The following is a 20,890-nucleotide window of genomic DNA, read 5'->3' as shown; positions in this document are numbered from 1 at the left end:
CTTTCTGTGTCCTCCTGCTGCTGCCAGGAGTAAAGCCAGGCTGTGCTCATCCTTCTATCGCTGCACAAAGCCAGCAGCCTCATGAGTTATTTCTAAATCCAAGAGGAAAGGTGGCAACTTGTGGGTGTCCTCTGAGGTCAAAAGAGAGCACAAAGCATCCCATACATGGACAACCAAGTCAGAGTACATTAAATAAATATCTGCCTATTAGTTCAGCTCTGAGTTTCCACAAGACCCTGAAGGGGAAATAGCTTTTCCTTGATAAACAACAATGAGCCACTGTTTTCCTGGCCAGGTCATCCCTCCTGGTGATAGTGGAATGTCTTAGGCTAAAAATTTAAATTGATTTGGGGATGATCCTCCAAGTATCATTCTTTAAAGGGACTATTATTATTGCACACTGGAAGAGAGTCTGTTTCAGTGAACATGTCCCATTAGCAGTGATTTATCTGCACTGCCACATTTTTTCATTAATCTTCATTTCAAATTCATTTTTCTCTCCTGCATGGCCAAGAGGTTCACATTCCCAATTAGCACTGGGTGCTCCCCAGGATAACATTTTGATGTCATCCCACATGGCCCACACCAGCAAAACTACCTGGCAGACCTTGGGAGGAGCAACGGGGCAGCCACGGGAAAGCAGCAGCCTGTGCTCATCCTGCTGTCGCTGCACAAAGCCAGCAGCCTCATCAGGCTCTTCACTTTGAGGACCAAGCAAATATTTAACAAGTTCCCCTTGCACTGTACCAGAGTTCATTATCTGGTCTCCTGAGCTTCTTCAGTGAGTAATATCCTCTAATTGATGTGATTTGGCATTTGGCCATAGAGTTAAATTGATTTGTAGACCAGTGGGAGACAGCAGATGCCCTTTACACTTGAGAAAAGTGGCATGTGGCTTTGTTTACTGCCTGCTGCAAGGGGATGCCACAGCAAGAGATGCCTTTTAGGAGTGCAGGAAGGGAGTTTGCCCCCTCGGTGTCCTCTTACCGCAGCCCCCGTTAGGTGACAAGGTGTGACGGCCACCAGTGAGAGCCTGGGGATCACTCCAGCCGTGGAGTTCACCCTCCCTCCTTGACCCCGGGGAAGCTGGTGCACAGGGTGAGAGAAATGGGGAATTCCCTTCTCTCAAACCAGGGCAAGATGCATGAGGTGTCTTCATGCTCTCTTTTGAGGGGTGCCCCAACACAGGCTCCCATCTCAGGGCTGGTGGCGATCTTTGTTCTGGGACATGGAGAGTTGCCTCTGCCTGTGTAAGGGCAGGAGGAGTACGGACCACGCGCCTGCTCCCGGGGCAAGGGGAGGGCGGCAGCTGCAGGCTGCAGCCTGCTGGGGTTTACTTCCAGGAACTCATCAGTGCTGCAGTGTAAGGGTTGAACTCCAAAGCCTGCACAGATTTTCCTTCTAAGATGCAGGAGTTTAGTGTTGACCCTTCTTGGTCATCATTAGTTGTTTGTTGGTGCGTTGGGGTTTTTTGTACAGTACAATTCCTGTTTGCACTATTTTAAAAGGTTGACAGTTTGTCTAGTACTTTTTTGGTTTGCTTTCCTGCTGCTTTCAGTTGTATTGATTATCACATTTGCAAACTGCTTTGTTACAAATTAGTTTAGGGCATAGTCATGTAACTGTCTTTTACTCAGGATGCTCTACAAGCTTTTAGCATCCATATGCAACTCGCCTTAAGGATTTTACATCCAGCACATTAACACTGTGAAGAAAAGAAGTCAGCATGCAATCTCAGATGTTATCACCAACCTAGTACTCTGAATATTTAAGTTTACTTGAAAGCCTCTTTTTATAATTATGAAAAACATATTAATATAGTAGAAGAGTTAAGAGTCTCACTTTCCATTTCAATCATCTTATTCTGAGAATTTTAAGCTAGCATCGAAATCCTTTTGTTATTGCACCAGAGAGACACATTCATCTTCAAGATATTTATTGATAATTAAAACTAATAAGATTCCAATCACTCATATAAAAATAATAAATCTGAATGGAGCAGCACGACTGTTAAAGGTGGAGGGAGAGATCCTCCTCCTCAGATGTCACCTTACTCCAGTCATCATGGATCCGACAGGGCTGGAAGGATTTTTCCTGAGCACTGGCCGAATCCCACGCGGAAGCCATTGCCCTGGCAGTAACCTAAGGCCAGAAAACAACAGACAGCTTGTTCTGTAAGGACAGCAGGATTTTACCAGAAATAAAAGTGAATAGAGGCATAAAGAGAACAAAAATGAGTGCAAACATTTCAGAAATGCAATGAGGGGTAAAAAAAAGAACACCTGGAAGAGTTCAAGTAGCCCAGGAATATTAAAAAAGAAAAAAGAAGCACAGAATGTTGAACACAGCAATATGCAAGTTCAGTGAATTGATCAAAGAGCAAACAAGATGTGCAATATTTCTGTTTTCAAACCTAACCTGCAGCATCATCAATCTAACTGGCAAGCTGATTTGCTGCCTGGCCCAGCCTTGTAATTAACTGAGTAAATCTGGATTCTCTTTCTGCAGCATTAGGACTGCTCTTGGGACATCAGGATGCTTATAGCCACAAAGATGATCATTAAACCACCTCAACCAGCAGGACCTACCCTTGCAGAATCTGCTTCGCTCGCTAAAATCAAGTAGTTCCATGAGCATCTGACTCAAAATATTCATTTATTGTCTATTATATAAACAGGCATTGAAGGTCTGCTGACGACTGTTGAAGTTACCAGCCTGTCACAGCATCTCTAACTACAGGACAATTCAATCTCTCCCCACTCCTGCGTGATGGAAGAGATGACATTAGAACGGAGATGCCGCAGCGCCTCTTGCTGCCATGGGCCAGCCGAGCTGCTCCAGAAACAGCATCCACTAGCAAAGCTGCAGATGAAGGAGGGGAGGGGACACAGCCAGGGGCTTCTGGCCCATCTGGGAAGACTATTCTGGGAAGAAACAGCCAAGGAGACCTACTGTAGCTCTCTGCTAAAACAGCTGATCAAAGGAAAGACACAGGTGGTATATGCTGTATTTTAAGGACTGATTTCATAGTTAAAGATGGATTTTCCTAAAATAATGGAATACATCATCTTCCCTGCATGTGCTAAAAACCAGCTGCCTTTGAGAAGCCAAGAGGGAGTTGAGCAGAACAGACCTTAACCCTAATTCCCACCCTTAGCACGGATCAGTGGAAACCTCCTCCGATGAAGAGGAGGATGGGTGGGCTCAGGCTGCAGGGCAGCCAAAGTTGTTGCAGCATGAGGACAGACCTTGCCAGCTCTAACCCACAGTGCAACTCTCAGCCAGGATGAAATGAAGTTTTTCCAAGGACAGCAGTGTCTCTAAGTGCTTGTGTAACAGCCTGCCCACAGACACCATCCCACTATCTGCCGGGTAATCCTCATTCGTAAGCAATACTTGAGTAAGACTCTTGCTTTAAGGCTCAGCTCTGTTTCCGTTTGTTTCATTAGGCTTCACTGCCAGCTCTCCTTTGAGCGCTGGCTTATTATTTCAGTCCAGTTTAGTTATCCCCACTATCAACTATGATTTAGAGCAGTACCAAGGAGCAGCACATTTAACAAAGCAAGCTCTGCTGCCAGCAGCATCAGCCTGAGCAGAGTGCCAAGGAGCTACAGAGAGATTTTTGCAGCCAACTGCAGCACACCACGAGCAACCCTTCCCTTGCAATGCTCCCTCCCTGAGACGCACTTCTTGGGAAAAATATATTTCTCTCATTTTATGTGTTAGGGCTCTGAAATAGTTCCCACAAGGGGAGCGAGAACACAAAGTTGATAATAGGAGGCTAGAAATTATGGGTTGGGCAGCTGACAAGAGCTAATGGCACTATCTCGGGAGAGGATGCAATAGCACTAGCCATGCCTCAATGGTGCCTTAAGGCACCAGACCTGCCATACATCACTAAATAGAAGGAGATCCCAAACTGTCCCAGCAGACAGCCCCAGCAGCACCTGCATCTCGTGGATGGTGCCATGCCCTGATCACTGCAATCACAAACTGTGCTAGTGTAAAATAGTGATTAATGTGAGACTTGTCCCACTGGGGCAACAGTGCCTTCATCCAGGTTAACAACAATGCCAACGTGTCATCTTTAAAGATTAGAGACATTCGGGATTTAAAGTATTAAGTAACACAGCTTGTTCTGGGCATGAAGAACAACATGGGTCATGGTCTAGTCCCATTTGTCCCTCAGCTGGCCACCTTGAGCCAGCAGCTCCCAAACTGCAAGGTGCTCATTGCCAATAAGGATGTCATCTTGTAACTCCAAAGGGGTGTTCATAACATCTAACTGTACCCTAATTTAGGGCTCCTGGCATAGTTACTGGAGGGAGATCTGCAACTCTGGAGGGCAATGTGGTACTCTGAATTGCTGGAGGACTGTTTCTTTGCACTTAATGTATAGGAAGCCTATAGAGAGCAGTGTCAGATGCCTACGTGTTGCAGTATGAGTAGTCGCTGCATTGTGGGGAGGCTGAAGGATGTCAGAGGTATTGGGGACTCCTCCGTTTCATCATCTATGGATCTCTCCAGTACATCTCAATCTCTGGTCGTCTCAGCATCTTCCTCTGCAAAACTGGCAGCACCCCACAGAAATATGCATAGGCTGCTGGACAGGAGGCATTGGGACTCTGGCTGCAGCACTACCAAAACATCTTACAGAGCCATCACTGGGAGACTGGAATACATCCATTTTTATGTTTTTTTCATCACAGAAAAGTTCTTGGGTTTTGTTAAAAAGCTTTCTGAAAAAAATGAGAAATTTTAGACTATTCTGGCAAAAATCCTAAAAGTCCTGGTTGGGTTATGCAGGCACAGGTATGTGAACACATACTAGCATCACACCCTCATGTCCTTCAGGTTGCTGCACAGGCATTAGTCACTCACATTTTCTCTGCCCTAAATCACACCTGTAAGTGTTTTCTCATCGCCTGAGCTGTTTTGTTCTCCGTGCAGACTATCTCTGATCACATCAGCATGATGGAGTTGCTCAGGGCCAGGCGTGGCACTGGCTGGGTCTCATCTGATGATGCACAACACGCCACAAGATATTCTTTAAAAATTCAGTAGGCGATGTAGCAAAGACATACGCAGGCTTGAATCAAAATTTTCTCATGGCTGTTCTTGCCAAATATTTGCCACCTCAAAGCCATAAAGGGGTTGACAAGATGAGAGGAAAGGAAAAAATAGATTTGTTTTGCACTAGTCTTTGGATTAAAAAGAAGTAGGAGTGGGATTTAGATCACAAAACACCATGGTAGAGTTTAATTCATAAAATCCTTAGTTTATCAAGATGAAAATTAAAACCATGGCCCAGCATGAAACAGCTCTCAAGGACAGCCATTTTCAGAGAGGCACTGGTCAGCTGTTCTAGCAGGCTTCATGCTGTTTCCTACATATTTGATCTGCAACACACTTCACTGAATATGCCTATCTTACAAATTAAATATTATTTGCACAATAACTTTTTTCAGCATTTGCCAAGTTCTGCTCCGTGTGCAAACTTGGACTGTGGTGGCACCAATACATCAACCAAGATATTTTCGCCCATAAAGCCAAACCTTCCTCCATCATCCCTTAGCACTCACGCACCGGCATAGCAAAATCATTAATTACTTAGCAAAGCAAATAATCTAATCCAGAAAGCGTTTATTGCAGGGAAATTTCTATCCACCTCCTTTTGCCTCCTGACAGGTAGGATGGAAACAACCGTGCTGGCATGGCAGGTTTGTACAGAGTAGCCAATGTCCCCACCAGACACTTGTACTACTGGGATCAATCTATGGAAACGTGTCCTTGGTGCAGTGTAAGAGCAGTTGTTTGGCCATTACCTGTCAAAATGATTTCATCTCCGTCCTGCAGGAATTTACGAGTCTGTCCACTGCCAAGAGGGATTTCTTTTGTTCCATTCCAGGACAGCTCCAGCATGGAGCCGAAGCTCTCCGGCTCCTGCAGCAAGAGTTCATAAACAAATAAACAACTTTTTAGTATCTGTCCTGCTGTTAAGCCACTTGCTGCTGCAAGTAGACGCACAAGTATGGTAGGTCTATAGAACAGAGTTTTGCTGTTGATTTAATTCATTGATACATTGGCTTGTTTTCCTGTCTTTGTATTTTAATTGCTTGCTTGCTATAAGCAGTCATGCTTACAGCTGTTATCTGGTGTGTTTAACATAGTGCTGGTGTATTTAACATAGTGCTAAACCCTGTAAAAGTACTTTGGGTATGCTACTGCAACAGTGGAAACAAATTGAGGGCACTTCTACAAATCCAGTGCTTTTATGTGGTCACCTTTCCAATTTTTATTTACATTTTGTTTTTCAGAAGAGCAAAGCTGGTGAATGTTTGCAAGTCTTTAATGTCAATCTGCAGTACAATAGTTCAAAGGAAGCAAAAAGCACTTCAGAAATGCTCAGAATGGAAGTATAGGTATCCCAACTTGGAAGCAACTTGACTGAGGGCTGTCTGTCAGACAGCATGAAGAGGATTTATATTTGATGTTTCACAAAGTGCAAGTTACCCATATATTCAACAGATGTCCATAGGGCAGTTCAAGGGGAATAATAGCTTGTAAAGTTAGCTCCAAATATGTAGTATTAGAGAAACTAGCATTATACCCATGCACTTTTTACATTCTTCTCAGAAATAAAAAAGCTGCATTTCATAGAGCATAAATAGGCCATGTGGAGGCTTGTGCACAGACATTAATTTGCATCTGCAGTAAAATAGTTCTTAGGGAAAGGAGTGTAGGAAAGATTAAAAAAAACCCCAAAAACAGTAACAACAAAAAACCTATCACTTCTCAGTGTGATTTTGGGGCTACCAAAGCATCAGCCCAAAGTGCCTGGGAAAGAACTGCAGATATTTTCATGGCTGCTCAAATCAAACAGGGCTTAGACCAGTTGGTTTTGGGTTGCTGACCAGTTCTCAGTGACTGTCGTTATTTAAACACTTACGGGTCCACTGATTGTGCCAGAGGCCAGGAGATCTCCAGGGCTGAGGTTGCACCCGTTGATTGAATGATGAGCCAGCTGCTGTTTCATGGTCCAGTACATGTGCTGGAGGAAGGAGGAAGAGGAGGCTAAAGCAATGAAGGACAAACCTCTCTGTCATGCCATTAGGCTATGCAGAACGTATTGCATTCTCGGGATGATGCTGGGAAGACTGTCCCTAAAGAAAAGTTTCCTTAATTAATCAGGAACCTTCAGCAGCCTAAAAGCAATCCCCACATTTACTTAGTGCTGCATTCTCGGTAGTTACTGTGGCCTGGCTGATTGCTTTCTGAATGATGACCAGGAGCTGCTATGTGCATATAAAACACGTACTTTAACATGCAATTTAATCCCTTAAAATTTCTCTTCTTTCAGCTGCATGTCATTTCTCCTCTTCTTCCTCTTTAAGGCCAGCACTGCTGACCCAGGATCCATGACTAAGTCCAGTATTTTAATGGCTTTATAGAAAAATCTCCTTATTACTGATTTGCTGACTACCGATTTACTGATTAAGGTAATTACTATGCAAAGAACTAAATGTGAATATAAAATTGATTGAGAAATCCTGCAGCTGGTACATACAGCTCTTGGCTTCACTCAGCCTGTAAAGGCAGAGCCACCATGCTGCGCACAGAGGGGCCAGGGCAGACCCAGGCTCGGAGTGGCGTTGCAGCAGCGAGTTTGCATCTAAATTACCAGCTGCGACTGCAAAGCTGTATTGCACCTCTGCACGGCAAGAGGCCATTCCCTTTTTGATCTTCAGCTAATGCAAAAATCAGTGTTTGAATTGGCCCAAGGCTGGAGCTGATGACATCAACAAATAAGAGATACTGGAGTCTTACCTTGAAATTAGATCTGCATATGGTAGTTGGCATGCTCATTCCTTCTCCTGCAGAAAATAAAATAAAAAAAAGAAACAGGGAAGCAATTTGTGTTGGATGAAAGATGTTGGAGTCTTTTGATTTTACAGATGGATGGAGACTTCTTTTATCATTGTAATCACTAGCAAGAAACAAGTAATAACATTTCCTGTTGATATGAAGGCCAGCATTTCGTAGAAAACAAGTGTGTGGATGGCACCCGGGTAGCATCAAGCTGCCCATTTCCTACTCTCTGGTCTACTACAGAAGCAACACCTGGACCTAGCAATCAGCAGGGCCAAGAGCTGGGGGTCTGAGCTGGGTTAACATCTGAATCCCACATACATCTGCCCTTTCCATGCCCTGCTCACTCCTGCCCATGCAGGCAGACCCCCCCAGGGCCCTCCTCATGGTACGATGATCATCTGGGAGGCATTCCCTCCTTGGCACCTTGCTGCACGGCCAATGGGGAGCATGAAGAGCTTTGCCTCTTTCTCTGACAGAGGCCACCTGGGCAAAGAGGGAAAAGGAGGACTGCAGAGCCAAGAGAAAGTTGTCTGAAATAGGTGGTTGTTGTGCATTCCTTAATTGGCAATTTCAGCTTTAGAACCCACTCAGCATTGCCATACCTTTAATAGCAACAAAGAGCTTGATGTCAAAAGTGTAGGGTTCTTTATCCTGAAGGTAGGGCAGTGGCTTGGGATCCTAAAAGCATACAAAAAGCATCACAGTCTAAACAAACAGAAAGGAAAAATTCGACGAGCTATCCCAGTGACTTTTTGTTTAACCAGCCTGTGCTGCACACCCCATTTACTTCACCGTTGTTACTGCTCAGATTATTGCTTTGCTTGCTCTCATACACACACTTTTAAAGATCTTTCTGAACAGATGTGATATCCATATAATCTGATTCCTTCTTCTGCACATGGGCTCCAAAAGCTCTCTCCATCATTATGGCGACGATGTTAGTCCAAAATAAATACAGTGCTAACACACCTTTGGTCTGTGCCTGCACAGAGAAGATGGTCAGTTCTCTGCAAGACTCTTTATTATCTTCTTCAGTTTTAACTAAACGTCTACATAATACAGACAACTGGAAATGCTTGAACAAAGCGTTTTGGCTTGAGTCCACTCTCTCTCCACTGCTTGCTGGATGCTAAGTGCTACCAAACGCTAACAAGAAGCTCTCTGATCAGTTTACTTTCCAGGTGTTTTAAAGGAGATGATTTTTCTGCCCTGCTCAAGCAGGCAGGATGACAGCTCAGGGCACCATGTGCCAGCGCCGGTGACATCAATGAGCATTTGAACTCAGAGGACCCAGGGTGCCTTCATATGTTTGGAAGCAGGATCACACTTGTAAACTCTAGGAAGGGAGTGCTTGGCATTGGCACAGCTCAGTGATTTCTACTGATGGGACTTACAAGTTCTGCTGAGATTTTTCTAGCACTGCTTTTCCTTCATTTCAACCCTTTCTCTTGCTAACCTGGACAGGGTTTGGCAACACGAATGGCATGAGAGCTTCCATGGTAACAACCCAAGGAGAGATGGTTGTGCCAAAGCTCTTGCTCAGGAATGGACCCAGAGGAACGTATTCCCATTTCTGGATGTCACGGGCTAGGAAGAGAAAATTCAGAGCAGTGCTGTTAAACATATCCTAGGAGTTGTGCAGCCAACGCACCTGTGAAAGAGTAACACAGATTGGAAATGTTATCACCACCCTTTTCTAGCCATTGTGTCTAAATTCTGATTTAAATCCATCCCTTTCAGACCCTCAAACCAATTTTCTTAGACTAGCTAGATTAGGAAGAAAAGTCATCAATAATTAAAACAAGTCAGGCCATCCCCATATAACCAGCATTTTTAACCCCAGTTTAATCAATGCTTTTACACCCAGCTAATGGTCCGTGCCAGTTGTAGGGCAAATTTCTGCATAGATTTAAGTAGTTGAGACTGAGGGATTTGTGATTGCCAAATCCCTTTCCTACTTGTGACACTGAAACCAATCCTCTGTTGGAATCACCATCCTTAGGGCTGCTCCTTCCCTGGCTAGAAGAAACTAGACTGATATTAGCTCTTTCATAGTAAATAAATCTTCATTAGGCAGCAATTTCTGGTGCTACTGATTGATCGAAGATGGATTGAAACAGAGCCTGAAAAATGCAGATAGCATTTCATTTTCATCCCTTTCAACCGTACCCAGCAGTTTCAATGATCACTATTCCACTATTAAAATAGATAATTTATCCCTATCTAAGGTTTCCCATGACACTGTAACCCCCCCTCCAGGCAGACTCCCGCAGCAGCGGTTACCGCTCCAGTCATTCATAAGGACCATCCCAAAGATGTGCTCCTGGGCTCTGCTGATAGGAATTGGCTCCCCGTACTTGTTTCCAGGACCTACAAAGAACGCCTGAAATTGAAAAGCAAAATGTTGATTAAGGAAGTTTTTGAAGCTAAAAATCTTTACTGCTGTCGTGCTTTAACCCCAGCTGGCAATTAAGCACCACACAGCTGCTCACTCATTCCCCCCGCACCAGTGGGGAGAGAATTGAGGAAAAAAAAAAAAAAAGTAAAACATGTGCGTTGAGATAAAGACACTTTAATAGGACAGAAAAGGAAGAGAAAATAATAAGAAAATATACAAAACAAGTGATGCACCATACAATTGCTCGCCACCCACTGACCAATCCCTGAGCCACAGTGCCCTCCAGCCAACTCCGCCCAGTTTATATACTGGGCATGACGTCCTATGGTATGGAATATCCCTTTGGCTCCTTTGGGACAGCTGTCCTGGTCGTGTCCCCTCCCAGCTTCTTGTGCAGCCCAGTCTCCTCTGGCCAGGCAGTACGAAAACTGAAAAGTCCTTGACTTAGTATAAACACTGCTTAGCAACAGCTAAAACATCGGTGTGTTATCAACATCCTAAATCCAAAACACAGCACTGTACCAGCTACTAGGAAGAAAATTAACTTTATTCCAGCTCAAACCAGGACAACTGCACAGAGGATTACACACAAGCAACAGAGGCTGGACAGGATGGGATTTTGCATCATTTCCCATACACAATTAGACAAAACCCATGGCCTACTCCCTCTTTCTTCCCCTCCCCACGAAGCTGGCAGGCTTGAAATACTTAAGAGCAGTGAGTTGCTAAGAGCCACTCATTAAACAAGGGCATGATGTTGTCAAAACGCAGGAGCAAAATAGTCTCTCCTAATTACAATCCAGATGCAGAACAGGTTTGCCCACTGAAGTGACTCTGCTGCAGACGGTGAACAGGAAAGAGTTTAAAGTCATCGGAGGGGATGCTGAATGCAACTGGAGCCTGTCATGACAGTGGGGAAGAGGAGGAATGTGCCCACTAAGTGAAACAGGTCATGAACTGGGTGTCTGCGCTCGCTCCCTTAGAAAATGTACAGCCTGAGCATGTGGCAGAGAATTCTACAGGGAATCTCAGTTGTCTCTTTCTGCCAACAACATGGAAGCTTTGTCTTCCAAAGCCTTCATCAGTCTAAATCTGCTCTCACAACAGCCAGGAGTAAAACCCAGGCTGCAAAGCAGAGGTATGGCAGCACTTTGTGTACCCCACTTTACGGGACTGCCTCCCACTTTATATCATCGATCTGCAAAGCATACAGCACTAAAGGCTTTCAGTTCACTTTTAGTGCCATCTCTCTTACTATTAGACTTCTTCCACCTTTTTTTTTTTGTTTTAAAAGGGGAGAGATGGGGAATAAATCATATAAAAATTATATAAATCATAATGAACAATCCTATAAAACTCTCCCTTCTGGACCACACTAAGTCACAAGAAGATGCACCTTCCAAGGATGTTTTGTTACAACACCCATGGCACAGGTTTCATCTTTCCTGCTAAAAGAATGAGGAGTTTGAATTGTGCCCCCAAGAACTCATAGCTTCCTCTGCTCTAGACTCGAGGCACAGACAGCCTGTACTTCCAAAATCCCCTGCGCCCATTAAAGGATCCCGGCTGCAGTGCAGAGGTAACAGCTAACCAGACAACAGGCTGTGGTGTCTGATAAAAAGAATTATGCCTGTCTGCTTCCAGACTGCTGCACTAGTGCTCAGATTTGGCCAGACGAGCTGTTTCCAGCCTGAAAGCTGTATTAGCAAACCACTCAATGAGCTAATGCACCCTACAACTTGTTAGAAGGGAAGGTTTCCCCCACAGAAATCTTTATAGCCTGCTGCACACACTGCTCAGAGGGAAACACGGGAATGGACCTTATGAGATATTTCTTTTAGAAGAAGCTAAACCTACCTTTTCCTCCCTGTTTCTATTCTAATGTTTTTTAAGTGGTAGGGGGAAAAAAGCCCCATCTTACCATTTCTAACTCAATATCCAGACGCTTACAAGCATCAAACACTGGAGGTTTTTCTGTGGGTAGAAGAAAGAGTATTTTAAGACAGGTAAGGACATAAAAGTAACAGCCAGAAGAAACAGAGCAGCTGATGCTGCCTGGCTTGCAAACACAAGATGGATTTAACTCGGAGCTTTCTCTTGCCCAGACCCCAGGCTGGGTTTTAGACAAGGCATCCCAGACCATTTCTCTCCACTACTGATGTGGGATAAAAAATTAAAAAAAAAAAAAAAATAAAGCCACATTAAAAGCCTACCATGGACTTACCATTGTCAGGTTTCATTTGCCCCACAGGTCTCCGGATGGGCGTCCCAGATACCACAACGGATGATGCCCGGCCATGATAACCAACAGGTAAGTGCAGCCTTGTGAGAAAGCACCATGGAGCGTGGGTTAGCTGTGTAACCATCACCATCCAGAGCAGTTTTTTGGGGTAGAAGCACCATGGGGGTGCAAGGTATGAGGAGAGCGCTCTGCATAGATGGGCATGAACATTTGCACCTTACTTGCTCTGAGATAAAGACATGAACAAACTATAATCCAAAGCCACGTGGATGTGTTAATGCACTTCTGTGCCACTGCTTTCTTGTCACTCAGCAAAACCCAATTTCTTAGGTAAATCTGTCTTTGAACCAGAGGTCTGCATTGTAATCAGTGCAGCTGCTGTAATGAAATGCAGTGCAGACTTGGCTAAGGCTGGGGAAATGTGGTTTTCAGTTCTGTTTTTGAATTTTTGACAGTACAGATTCGCATCCACTATGAACTGAAATCAGTATTTTGCTGAAAGACTACTCAGATCTTTAAAAAATTACATATAGATACAGATAAACATGCAGTATAATGCTGCACCAGTGAAAAACCTGAACTACCCACCAGTTAGGCATCAAAGCGTTCTCCTTCCCCCTGAACATGATCCCAACATTTGTGGCATGTTGGCGTGAAGAATAGAAGTCAGTGTAATCTCCTGCGTGGAAAAAAGCCCATAAAATAAGGATCAATGGTAGGAAAGTCCCCCATCTGCTGGGGCTAATACACAGAGTACGCTGCTGGCAATGAAAAGAGCAGAAAAAGAGACAGCGAGAACACCAAATAGAGGAAAGTAGCAACATTTGATATTATTAGCATGGGGATGCAATTAATAGCATAAAGGTGGTGATTAACAGTTCACCTATAAATTATGCATACAAAACTGGGCTTTTTTTGAAGCCTCCAGTAGAGAAGAGGGGGGGAAAGAGCAAGGACAAAGCAGAAGCCAGCGTTCCAGAGGCAAGCCCAGTCCCACCGCTCTTTTTGTCTTGCCGGTGGTACCCAGGTGGAGGGAATCGGCTCATACTCAGGACATCTGCTGCCCTCTGCTGCCATCCCTGGCAAACAGCTCCCCACCCTTCAGATTAATGGGAAATCGGGGAGTTTGGGGGGAAAAAAACTCAACTTGGAAGGGGATGTTTACATTATATTGTTTTGCAAGCTCTGCAAGTTATCTTGCAGTCCCAGCAGAGGATACAGCCAGTGCTTGCTCTCAGGACAAGCATGAATCATGCACAGGACAGAGCTGAATGCAAGTGCAGTGGAAACCTAAATAACTTGTAACTGCCAGGGCATTCACAGCACTTGTGAGTGCTAGGAGACAGCATTATTTGAAAAGACATATTCAACTTGAAACTATTTTCAGGAAGGTATCACATCTAGGGAAACTCATCACAGTGCCTTTGGCCCAGGCTAGACTTTGTCCCAAGCCAGGGCTGTGCCCCACAAGAGCCAAAAGCCCAGCAGGAACAGGACTTGGCTGGGAAATAGGCAAGTTCACATCCCTGCTCCTGTGAAGGTCACATCCCTTGAGTGATTTTGATCAAGTTGGTTTGGTTCCAAATATAAATTTCTGTTAAAAATAAGCAAATGTTTATCTATCAATATGGATACACTAACTCCAAAGCAGTTCATGGCCTCGTGGGAGTGCAGGTAAGATTTGGGATGCAGAGTAATGGTCTGGGAGCGGAGACTCATGCTTGTTTATGAGGCTATGCTGGAGTATCTGCCTTGCAAAACTAGGGAAGAGCTGAATTATTTTCTGATGGCAAATGGGGAAAATGTTGGAAACTGAACATTTCTTCCCTGGCTCTACTCACAAAGGCCTTTGGTGATGCCAATCTGATGACATGAGTTATGCGGCACCAGACAGCCCTGATTTACTGAAAATTGCATCCAGGAATTTTCTGGCTGCTATTGAGCTTCCCCAGGCTTTTATTCTTGTGCCACAGACAGCACCTACCTTTCATTATGTACAATAATCTACTTCTGGCTCCTGCAAAACCCATTCCCTGTCACAGCTATGATCTGTCTGTCTGAGCAAGCTGGAAATAAAGCAGCTTCTCTGGGCGGGAGCAAAGGGCAGCGCTGAGCAGCCCTCCGCTGTGGGGGACTCACCAATGCGGGCTGGCAGGTGCATCGTTGCAGAAGCTTGAGGTACAAATGCTCTGAAATGAAAAATGACGACTTCAGCTCTCAGAAAACTTGGAGCTCTTGCCCGTAAGTGGTTTCTAAGCATGTAAGGGGCTGACTCTTTTTCCTAGCTCCTTCCTTAATTTATTTTGCAAAGCCTTGCAGCAAAAAAAAAAAACACCTTGCAGAAAAACTAAGATGACTGTACAAGCTGCTGTTACTGGGATGGTTACACCCAAAAGCAGCATCCGTCAGGGTGCGAGCGGGAAGGGAGGCAGTTTCCCAAGGGGCACAGAGAAACACCCCCTGCCCATGCACACAGCTGAGCAGGTTACCACTGCCTTTGCTGTGTGGAAAGGATGACTTTATGGGACGTGGCTCTCGGGGTGCCCGATTCAAACTGCTGGGCCTGCTCAAGGGCCCTGTGTCAAGCAGTAGTTCAACCCCTCCCCTGCGCTCCTGTGCCTAAATCACCCTGGCAGGACAGGGAGGAATGGCTCCTGCTTACTGCCAGGGCAGGCGCTTGCAGAGTTTAAAGCATCAGTCCAGACAAACAAGAAGGTGTGTGATTTATGGACACACACGTTTTCCATCAGCGCGGCACAGACCAGAGCACAGTCCTCCCCTCCCACTCCTACACACCAGTGCGCTGCCCTGTATCTGAAGCAAATCTGTGACAACAGGTTTGATTTTAGCAAAGTCAGGTGGGTTTTGAGGAGCAATTGGAGGGGTCTCCCCACACCAGAGGATGCTCCAGGCAGGACAGTGCTGGGGGAGGTGGCAGAGGTGGACTGGAGACTCTTGCAGCCCAGCTCAGCCCTCCACAGAGAGGCAGCAGGTCTGGGCACACCCCAGGGCAAACCTCAGTGTTCCCAGGCAGAGGATGACACCCCAGATCTATGGGCAGTTAAAGGATTAATCAGAGACATAATTAAGAGAGGGAAGCTCTCAATAAGCTCAAACCCCAGTTAATTCCCATGTAGGTGGCAGGTGGCCATGTTCAGACCTTCGATTTTGGTGCCTCAGATCACAGAGTGATGCAGGTGATACAGGGCACAGCTAAAAGGTCACCGTGCCCCACTCCGCTCCCTCACCTCCTCCGCAGCTCTGCGTTGTCCCTCAGAGCCGGCTCGCTGGCTGACAGCAGCTTCTGGAGAAAAGCTCTCGCCTCCGTCCATGCTGCCCGGCCCAGCCCCATGAAGGCGTTCAGGGTAGGCTGACAGGTGACACAGAGAGGTGGAGTGGCAGAGAAAAGACCACATTTTGCTTAATCTTCCCATGCACGGAAGACGTCCTGCACTTTCATCCCAGGGTCGAATGCCTGTGGGCCAGGGTTACACAGCGGTAGCTGCCCAGATTGCCCATCCTCCCTGTCCATAACTGCCTGCACTCCTGTCCTCCCACCACAAGTCCTCTGAAGCAGGACCTGCTGCATGTTTGCATCATGCCCAACCTAACACACTACTTCAGACTTTAGCGGCTTTGAGATCTCAATCAGCTGTAACCAGAGGTCATTTGTATTTACCTTTACCCTTAACACAACCTCCTGTCATTAAAATCCCATCCGATTCCTTGTCATGAAGTGTTGGAAGACAGAAGTGGGACTGAAGTAACATTCAGACTTTGTGTTAGACCCCTGCATTGCCAAAGTCTGATGAAACTTTCAGTGAAAACGTCCTTTGGACCTCCAATGCCTCTGCTTTCCTTACTATCACAGCTGTGATGAGCTTTCCCTGTAAGCAGAGTCTGCTGGATGACACATTTCCAGTTCATGTTCATTATCTCACCATAAGTTGCTAAAGTCCCTTATGGAATACTTCCAAAATGTGTGTGGAAATTAGAACAGACTGATAAATACCTGGTCAAAGACATGCTGATGTTTGGCAAGAGCTGGTCCATTGAACAGATGTTTAATGACGCTGAGATCCAAAATCTGGTCTCCAATCGCTACCCCGAGCCTATGCCTAGGCTGCAAAGCAGCAAGAGGAGGAGGGGAAGAGAAGAAGAGTTTATGCTTGTACCCACAAATCCTCCAAAGAGGGCATGGGGGAAGGTGGTGACCACAGAGAGTTTAATCCATCAGGGACAAGGGTCTGATAACACAGCAATTGACCATTAAAAGCTAGTTGATGAGACTGGCTGCTGAAAAACGTTAAGACCTAGAGGCAGAGCATCATTGCAGACTCCCTGCAGACCTTGAGGGATGGGAGAGTGCCTTCTCATCATCCCCATCTTTTAGGGGAAGGATAGGACAACAAGCAGAGGTTTCTTCCCCTGCTCCTTTTTCCCCACAAGTATTTGCCCACCCCTCATTGATGACAAGCATTGCAGAATAAGCCCATACATCTGAAATACACTGTGGAGTAGAAAAATGCTATTCCTCCTTCTACAAGCAGGGAACCAAAGCATTGACACGCCATGGGCAGGATTGATCTCATCCCTATAACCACGTAATTGGAGAGAGAAATAGGCATTTCTGCACCACAGTTCCTCCCCAGAAGGTGAAGGGTGCTCTGGACTCCACTGACGGTATCAGGAATGCCGTGCATCTTGCTCTGCCACATTATTTCCTGTGCCAGGTCGAATGAGGCTGCCCTATGGGACCCATCCTCATGCCATGCAAGGAGCCCATGACTTGCATACAAGCCCTAGCCTCGCTGCAGGAACAGCTTCCCACATGTACAGTAGAGTGTGGCTGCATTTGCCAGACAGATGCAACCCAAGACACAAAGGCCCTGTTCATCCAGCGCAGCTCTCGCAGGGCCCGTGCCAAGCGCGTGTGGAGCCGGTGGTGACGGCAGAGGAGCAGCACGGACTATCCCACTGCAGCCTGCTGCAGCCGTACAGGGGGGGTATGAAAATGCTGCAGCAGTCAAAGACAAATTTCAATTATTGTCTTGACAAAGACAAACTAGTTACAGTTCTTACAAAAAACAGTTTACCAAAAGGGAATAACCATCTATGAAAATCCACGCTATTAAACCTATTTTATAACCTCTAATTTCTAAACAAGATTCCAAATGTGATAGTAAGTATTTATTCAGCAAACATTCCTGCAGAAAAAAACTAAAGGTCATGTCAGCTTAATTTGTAACTGGGATAGTCAGGAATGACATCAACTGCTTTAGCTTGAAATCATTAAAATGTTGTGCTAGTTTTAGAACGTTCTTTTCCTAAATAACTTCTGTAAGTCCTTGCCTGTCTTTTCATAGGGTTTGAGTGAAGATGTTTTCTTCAGAGAACAGTTACTGGAGTCGGCAGAAAAATAATCCAAACTTGCTAGATAACAACACACACATCTAGGAAGAGATTAAATGAACCATCTTGGGTTTATCTTTGGAAAATACCACATCAGAAAACACAATCTTCCAGTTTAAATTCTTTTTTTTAAACCTGCATGGATAAGCCGAGACAGCAGAAACCAGGAGATAATCATGAAGTTTCCGTGAGCAATGATAAATAAATCCTCCACTTTTTCCTTCCGAGATGCGTCTCTTGGCTCGTTACCCTTTCTCCAGGAGGACACCTCTCTGGGGCTCCATCCCGTCAGGCACTCAGACATGTGAGGTTCAGCCTAGCTGGGCTAAGTCCTCATGAAAATGGGAACTGGAAGCCACCTCCGTCGAAGAAAGGTTGAACCATGTTTTCTTCTGTGATCATAAAATACAAGGCCCGAAGATGGCTCAATCTGTAGCCTTTGGGCACAGCTTTAAACATAACGTTTATTTTTACATGTTTAATGCATCATTGCGAAAATGTACATGCAATAAAACACAAGGGGTCAGCTGCAAGGAAGTGAAACACACATTTTGTGCCCTGGTTTAATGTTTTAGCAGCCACCAAACTCACCAAGAGCAGGCTCTTAACACACCAGGAGACAACACTCACTCACAAATTCAGACTATGCTTTTCCCTTATGTCAATTCACGTTGTGCAAGGGGGACTGGGTGCTACAGAATTAACAGTAGATTAAAATATTTAATGCGGCTTCTTAAGGGTGACTGTATGATTACACTCAGTCACAAAGAAAATGAGGGATCAAGTTAAAAAAAAAAAAAGTCAGCGCAAACTGTGCTGTGCCTTTAAGTAGAGAGTGAAAGGATCAAAGGCAGATTTAATGATTTCATAAAAACAGTCAAAACCACACAAAAACTACTGTATGTATTACCCGAAGTACTTCTAACACTTTTCATTTCTTTTGTGCAATTTTAAAGAAGCTGTCATCAAAATAACTCATTAAGAAAAAAGACAGTGCGGCAGCTCCAGTTTTGCTGTCAAGCCAGGAAGCCTGTGCAAGCGTCTCAGGCTGGGAAGTCTTCCCTTATCCCAGGTTGCCGGGAATTTCTGCTCTTATTCATAGCCTCGAACAATTACAACACCCCAAGGACAAAGTTTGCTGTTACTTACCTCCTCCTTAGTGGAGAAAACCCCATAGGGGAGGTTTTGGAGAGGAAAGTCTGAGTCCTTGTCTACCTGGATGAAAGACATGCTGAGCAGCGAGCAGTCCCTGCTTACAGAGAGCGCCCACCTCCAGGGCTGCTACCTGACTTCCTAGGCAGATCTCTTCAGATGTTGTAACACATAGAGCAGAAGCACCAAATCCCATCCTCCATCCTCAGCCCCAAACCAATCGCTGATCCGTCTCCATCCCACCCCTCTGCCTGCTCCCTCGGGCAGCGGTTAATCAGTGCCAGAGGTTTGCATGAGTCAGCAGCTGTTCCCAGCAAGGTACAACTGGTGGAGAAACACAAACAGGCTCTTCCTGCTCAATACACCCTCCTGGGAAACTGAGGCTGCCTGTTACCAGGTCCATCGCTGCAGGTGGGGGATGCGAGCAGACAGCTCTAAGAGCAGAGGTAACCCCACGCATTCACCTTCTGAGGGGTCGCTGACGCACCAGAGCGATGGTGAAACGATTGCATCCACAACACCGAGCAGTTCTTCCACCAGGAGCTCAGCAACCCTTGGGACACTGCACAACTCGCACCTGAAACCACACTTTGTGTGTTTTTTAGTTTCGTAATGCTGCATCTGACCCAGTCTTTCCGTTTTCTCCGGATAGTTCCAGCAGCTTAAAAACAGAGATATATGTGGAACCAACCATAAAGAGCAGTGAGATTGGTCTTTCTGCTCCCAGCCCCAGCTTTCTCCCACCTGCAGGAGTAAATTCACCCATATTCAGGAAAACTAGAAAACAATGAGGGAAGATCCTTGAAATTAGAACTAAATAGCAAAGACCACCGCTTTTCAATAAAAATGGTTAGATGCTGGTGACTGCTAAGCCAAAGAAGTGGTTTCCTGCTCAACTTTTTTTTTTTTTTGGCAGACAAGACTCATTAGAAGAAATGCAGCAAGCTGTACAGCCAGATACTCGGTGTAAGATGACACAACAGCATTGATGACAGCCCATCTGTGACAGCTCTTCACTAGTGGAGATGCAAGCTCACATGGCACATTTGAAAGGAGGTCTTACTTAAAACACAATGCCTAGCACAAACTTCTGTAAAATTTCCTGTAAAATTCCAGTACCTAAGGTACAACTCCACTGCACTGACTGTTGGAAATGTTTTTAACAGCGAAGATGTTTCATGCTAAGGTTATAGGACTTAGGTAGAACTTGCTTATTCCAAAAATGAAACAAAAACATCTTGAAAGCATGTTTCAAATACACACTGCACATCTTGAAAAGACAGATTTACTCAAGTGTTTTGTAGTGCTATGAATGTGCTGGTATTAATTAAAATGTTCATCTGCTAACCTCAAACTGATGACACAACATATAAAGCTTCACTAGTTCCCCAGATTGAGAAGCAGATCAACCACCATGATAACACAGAGCCAATGCCAAGGCAAACAAAGATGACACGCAATTCTTAAGTGTCAATACTCTTAAGTCTGAGAAACCTGCACAAACCAGGCCAAAGGAGGTTTATTCGATTGCTCTGCAAATGATGGGTGTGGAAGCAGACTTGCCCGGTGCTGATCTGCCTCGCTGTCGGTACTGCCAGGGCAGCACAAGGCAGGTTTCCTCTCAGCGCAGTTACGTTTTCGACTGTATCATCAAGAGCCAGAAGAGCTGTTGCTTCATAACGGGTGGTGGTAAAAGGAGTATGTGAATTCGAAGGCGGTCGCTTTTCTTGTACCTTTTCTTCTTTCAATCCCTCAGATACCAGAAAATACAAACATGATTGGTTTTCGTCCCCCCATTGTGAAATCTACAGTGT

At 45.2% G+C, this 20,890-nt stretch overlaps 1 protein-coding gene across 2 annotated transcripts; it reads right to left on the bottom strand.

Annotated features, from left to right (window-relative positions):
- Positions 1–1,919: 1,919 nt before the first annotated feature.
- Positions 1,920–19,225, bottom strand: FAH (fumarylacetoacetate hydrolase). 2 transcript variants are annotated; one of them, XM_074837492.1, is made up of 14 exons: positions 19,074–19,225; positions 16,525–16,635; positions 15,761–15,882; positions 14,652–14,701; positions 13,101–13,191; positions 12,495–12,592; positions 12,192–12,244; positions 10,156–10,255; positions 9,329–9,459; positions 8,475–8,550; positions 7,828–7,874; positions 6,950–7,051; positions 5,826–5,943; positions 1,920–2,142 (listed from the first exon to the last, which is right to left on the bottom strand). In XM_074837492.1, the coding sequence occupies exons 1-14, from the start codon at positions 19,152–19,154 to the stop codon at positions 2,063–2,065; spliced, it is 1,260 nt and encodes a 419-aa protein (XP_074693593.1). In that variant the 5' UTR covers positions 19,155–19,225; the 3' UTR covers positions 1,920–2,062. The 2 variants fall into 2 exon arrangements, with proteins under 2 accessions (XP_074693593.1, XP_074693594.1); XM_074837493.1 differs by lacking the exons at positions 13,101–13,191; positions 14,652–14,701 and having other exon boundaries at positions 19,074–19,224.
- Between the last annotated feature and the right edge of the window lie 1,665 nt (positions 19,226–20,890).

Source organism: Strix aluco, chromosome 12, assembly GCF_031877795.1.
Source record: "Strix aluco isolate bStrAlu1 chromosome 12, bStrAlu1.hap1, whole genome shotgun sequence".
NCBI classification, from domain to species: domain Eukaryota; kingdom Metazoa; phylum Chordata; class Aves; order Strigiformes; family Strigidae; genus Strix; species Strix aluco.
This window is presented reverse-complemented; position numbering and strand designations above follow the sequence as displayed.

Coding starts and splice junctions, on each gene's coding strand:
- FAH (XM_074837492.1), bottom strand. CDS start 19,154: ATGTCTTTCATCCAGGTAGACAAGGACTCAGACTTTCCTCTCCAAAAC. Junction 12,245..12,494: donor GCAAATGAAACCTGACAATG/GTAAGTCCATGG, acceptor TTCTACCCACAG/AAAAACCTCCAGTGTTTGAT. Junction 5,944..6,949: donor CTGGCACAATCAGTGGACCC/GTAAGTGTTTAA, acceptor CTCTTGCTGCAG/GAGCCGGAGAGCTTCGGCTC.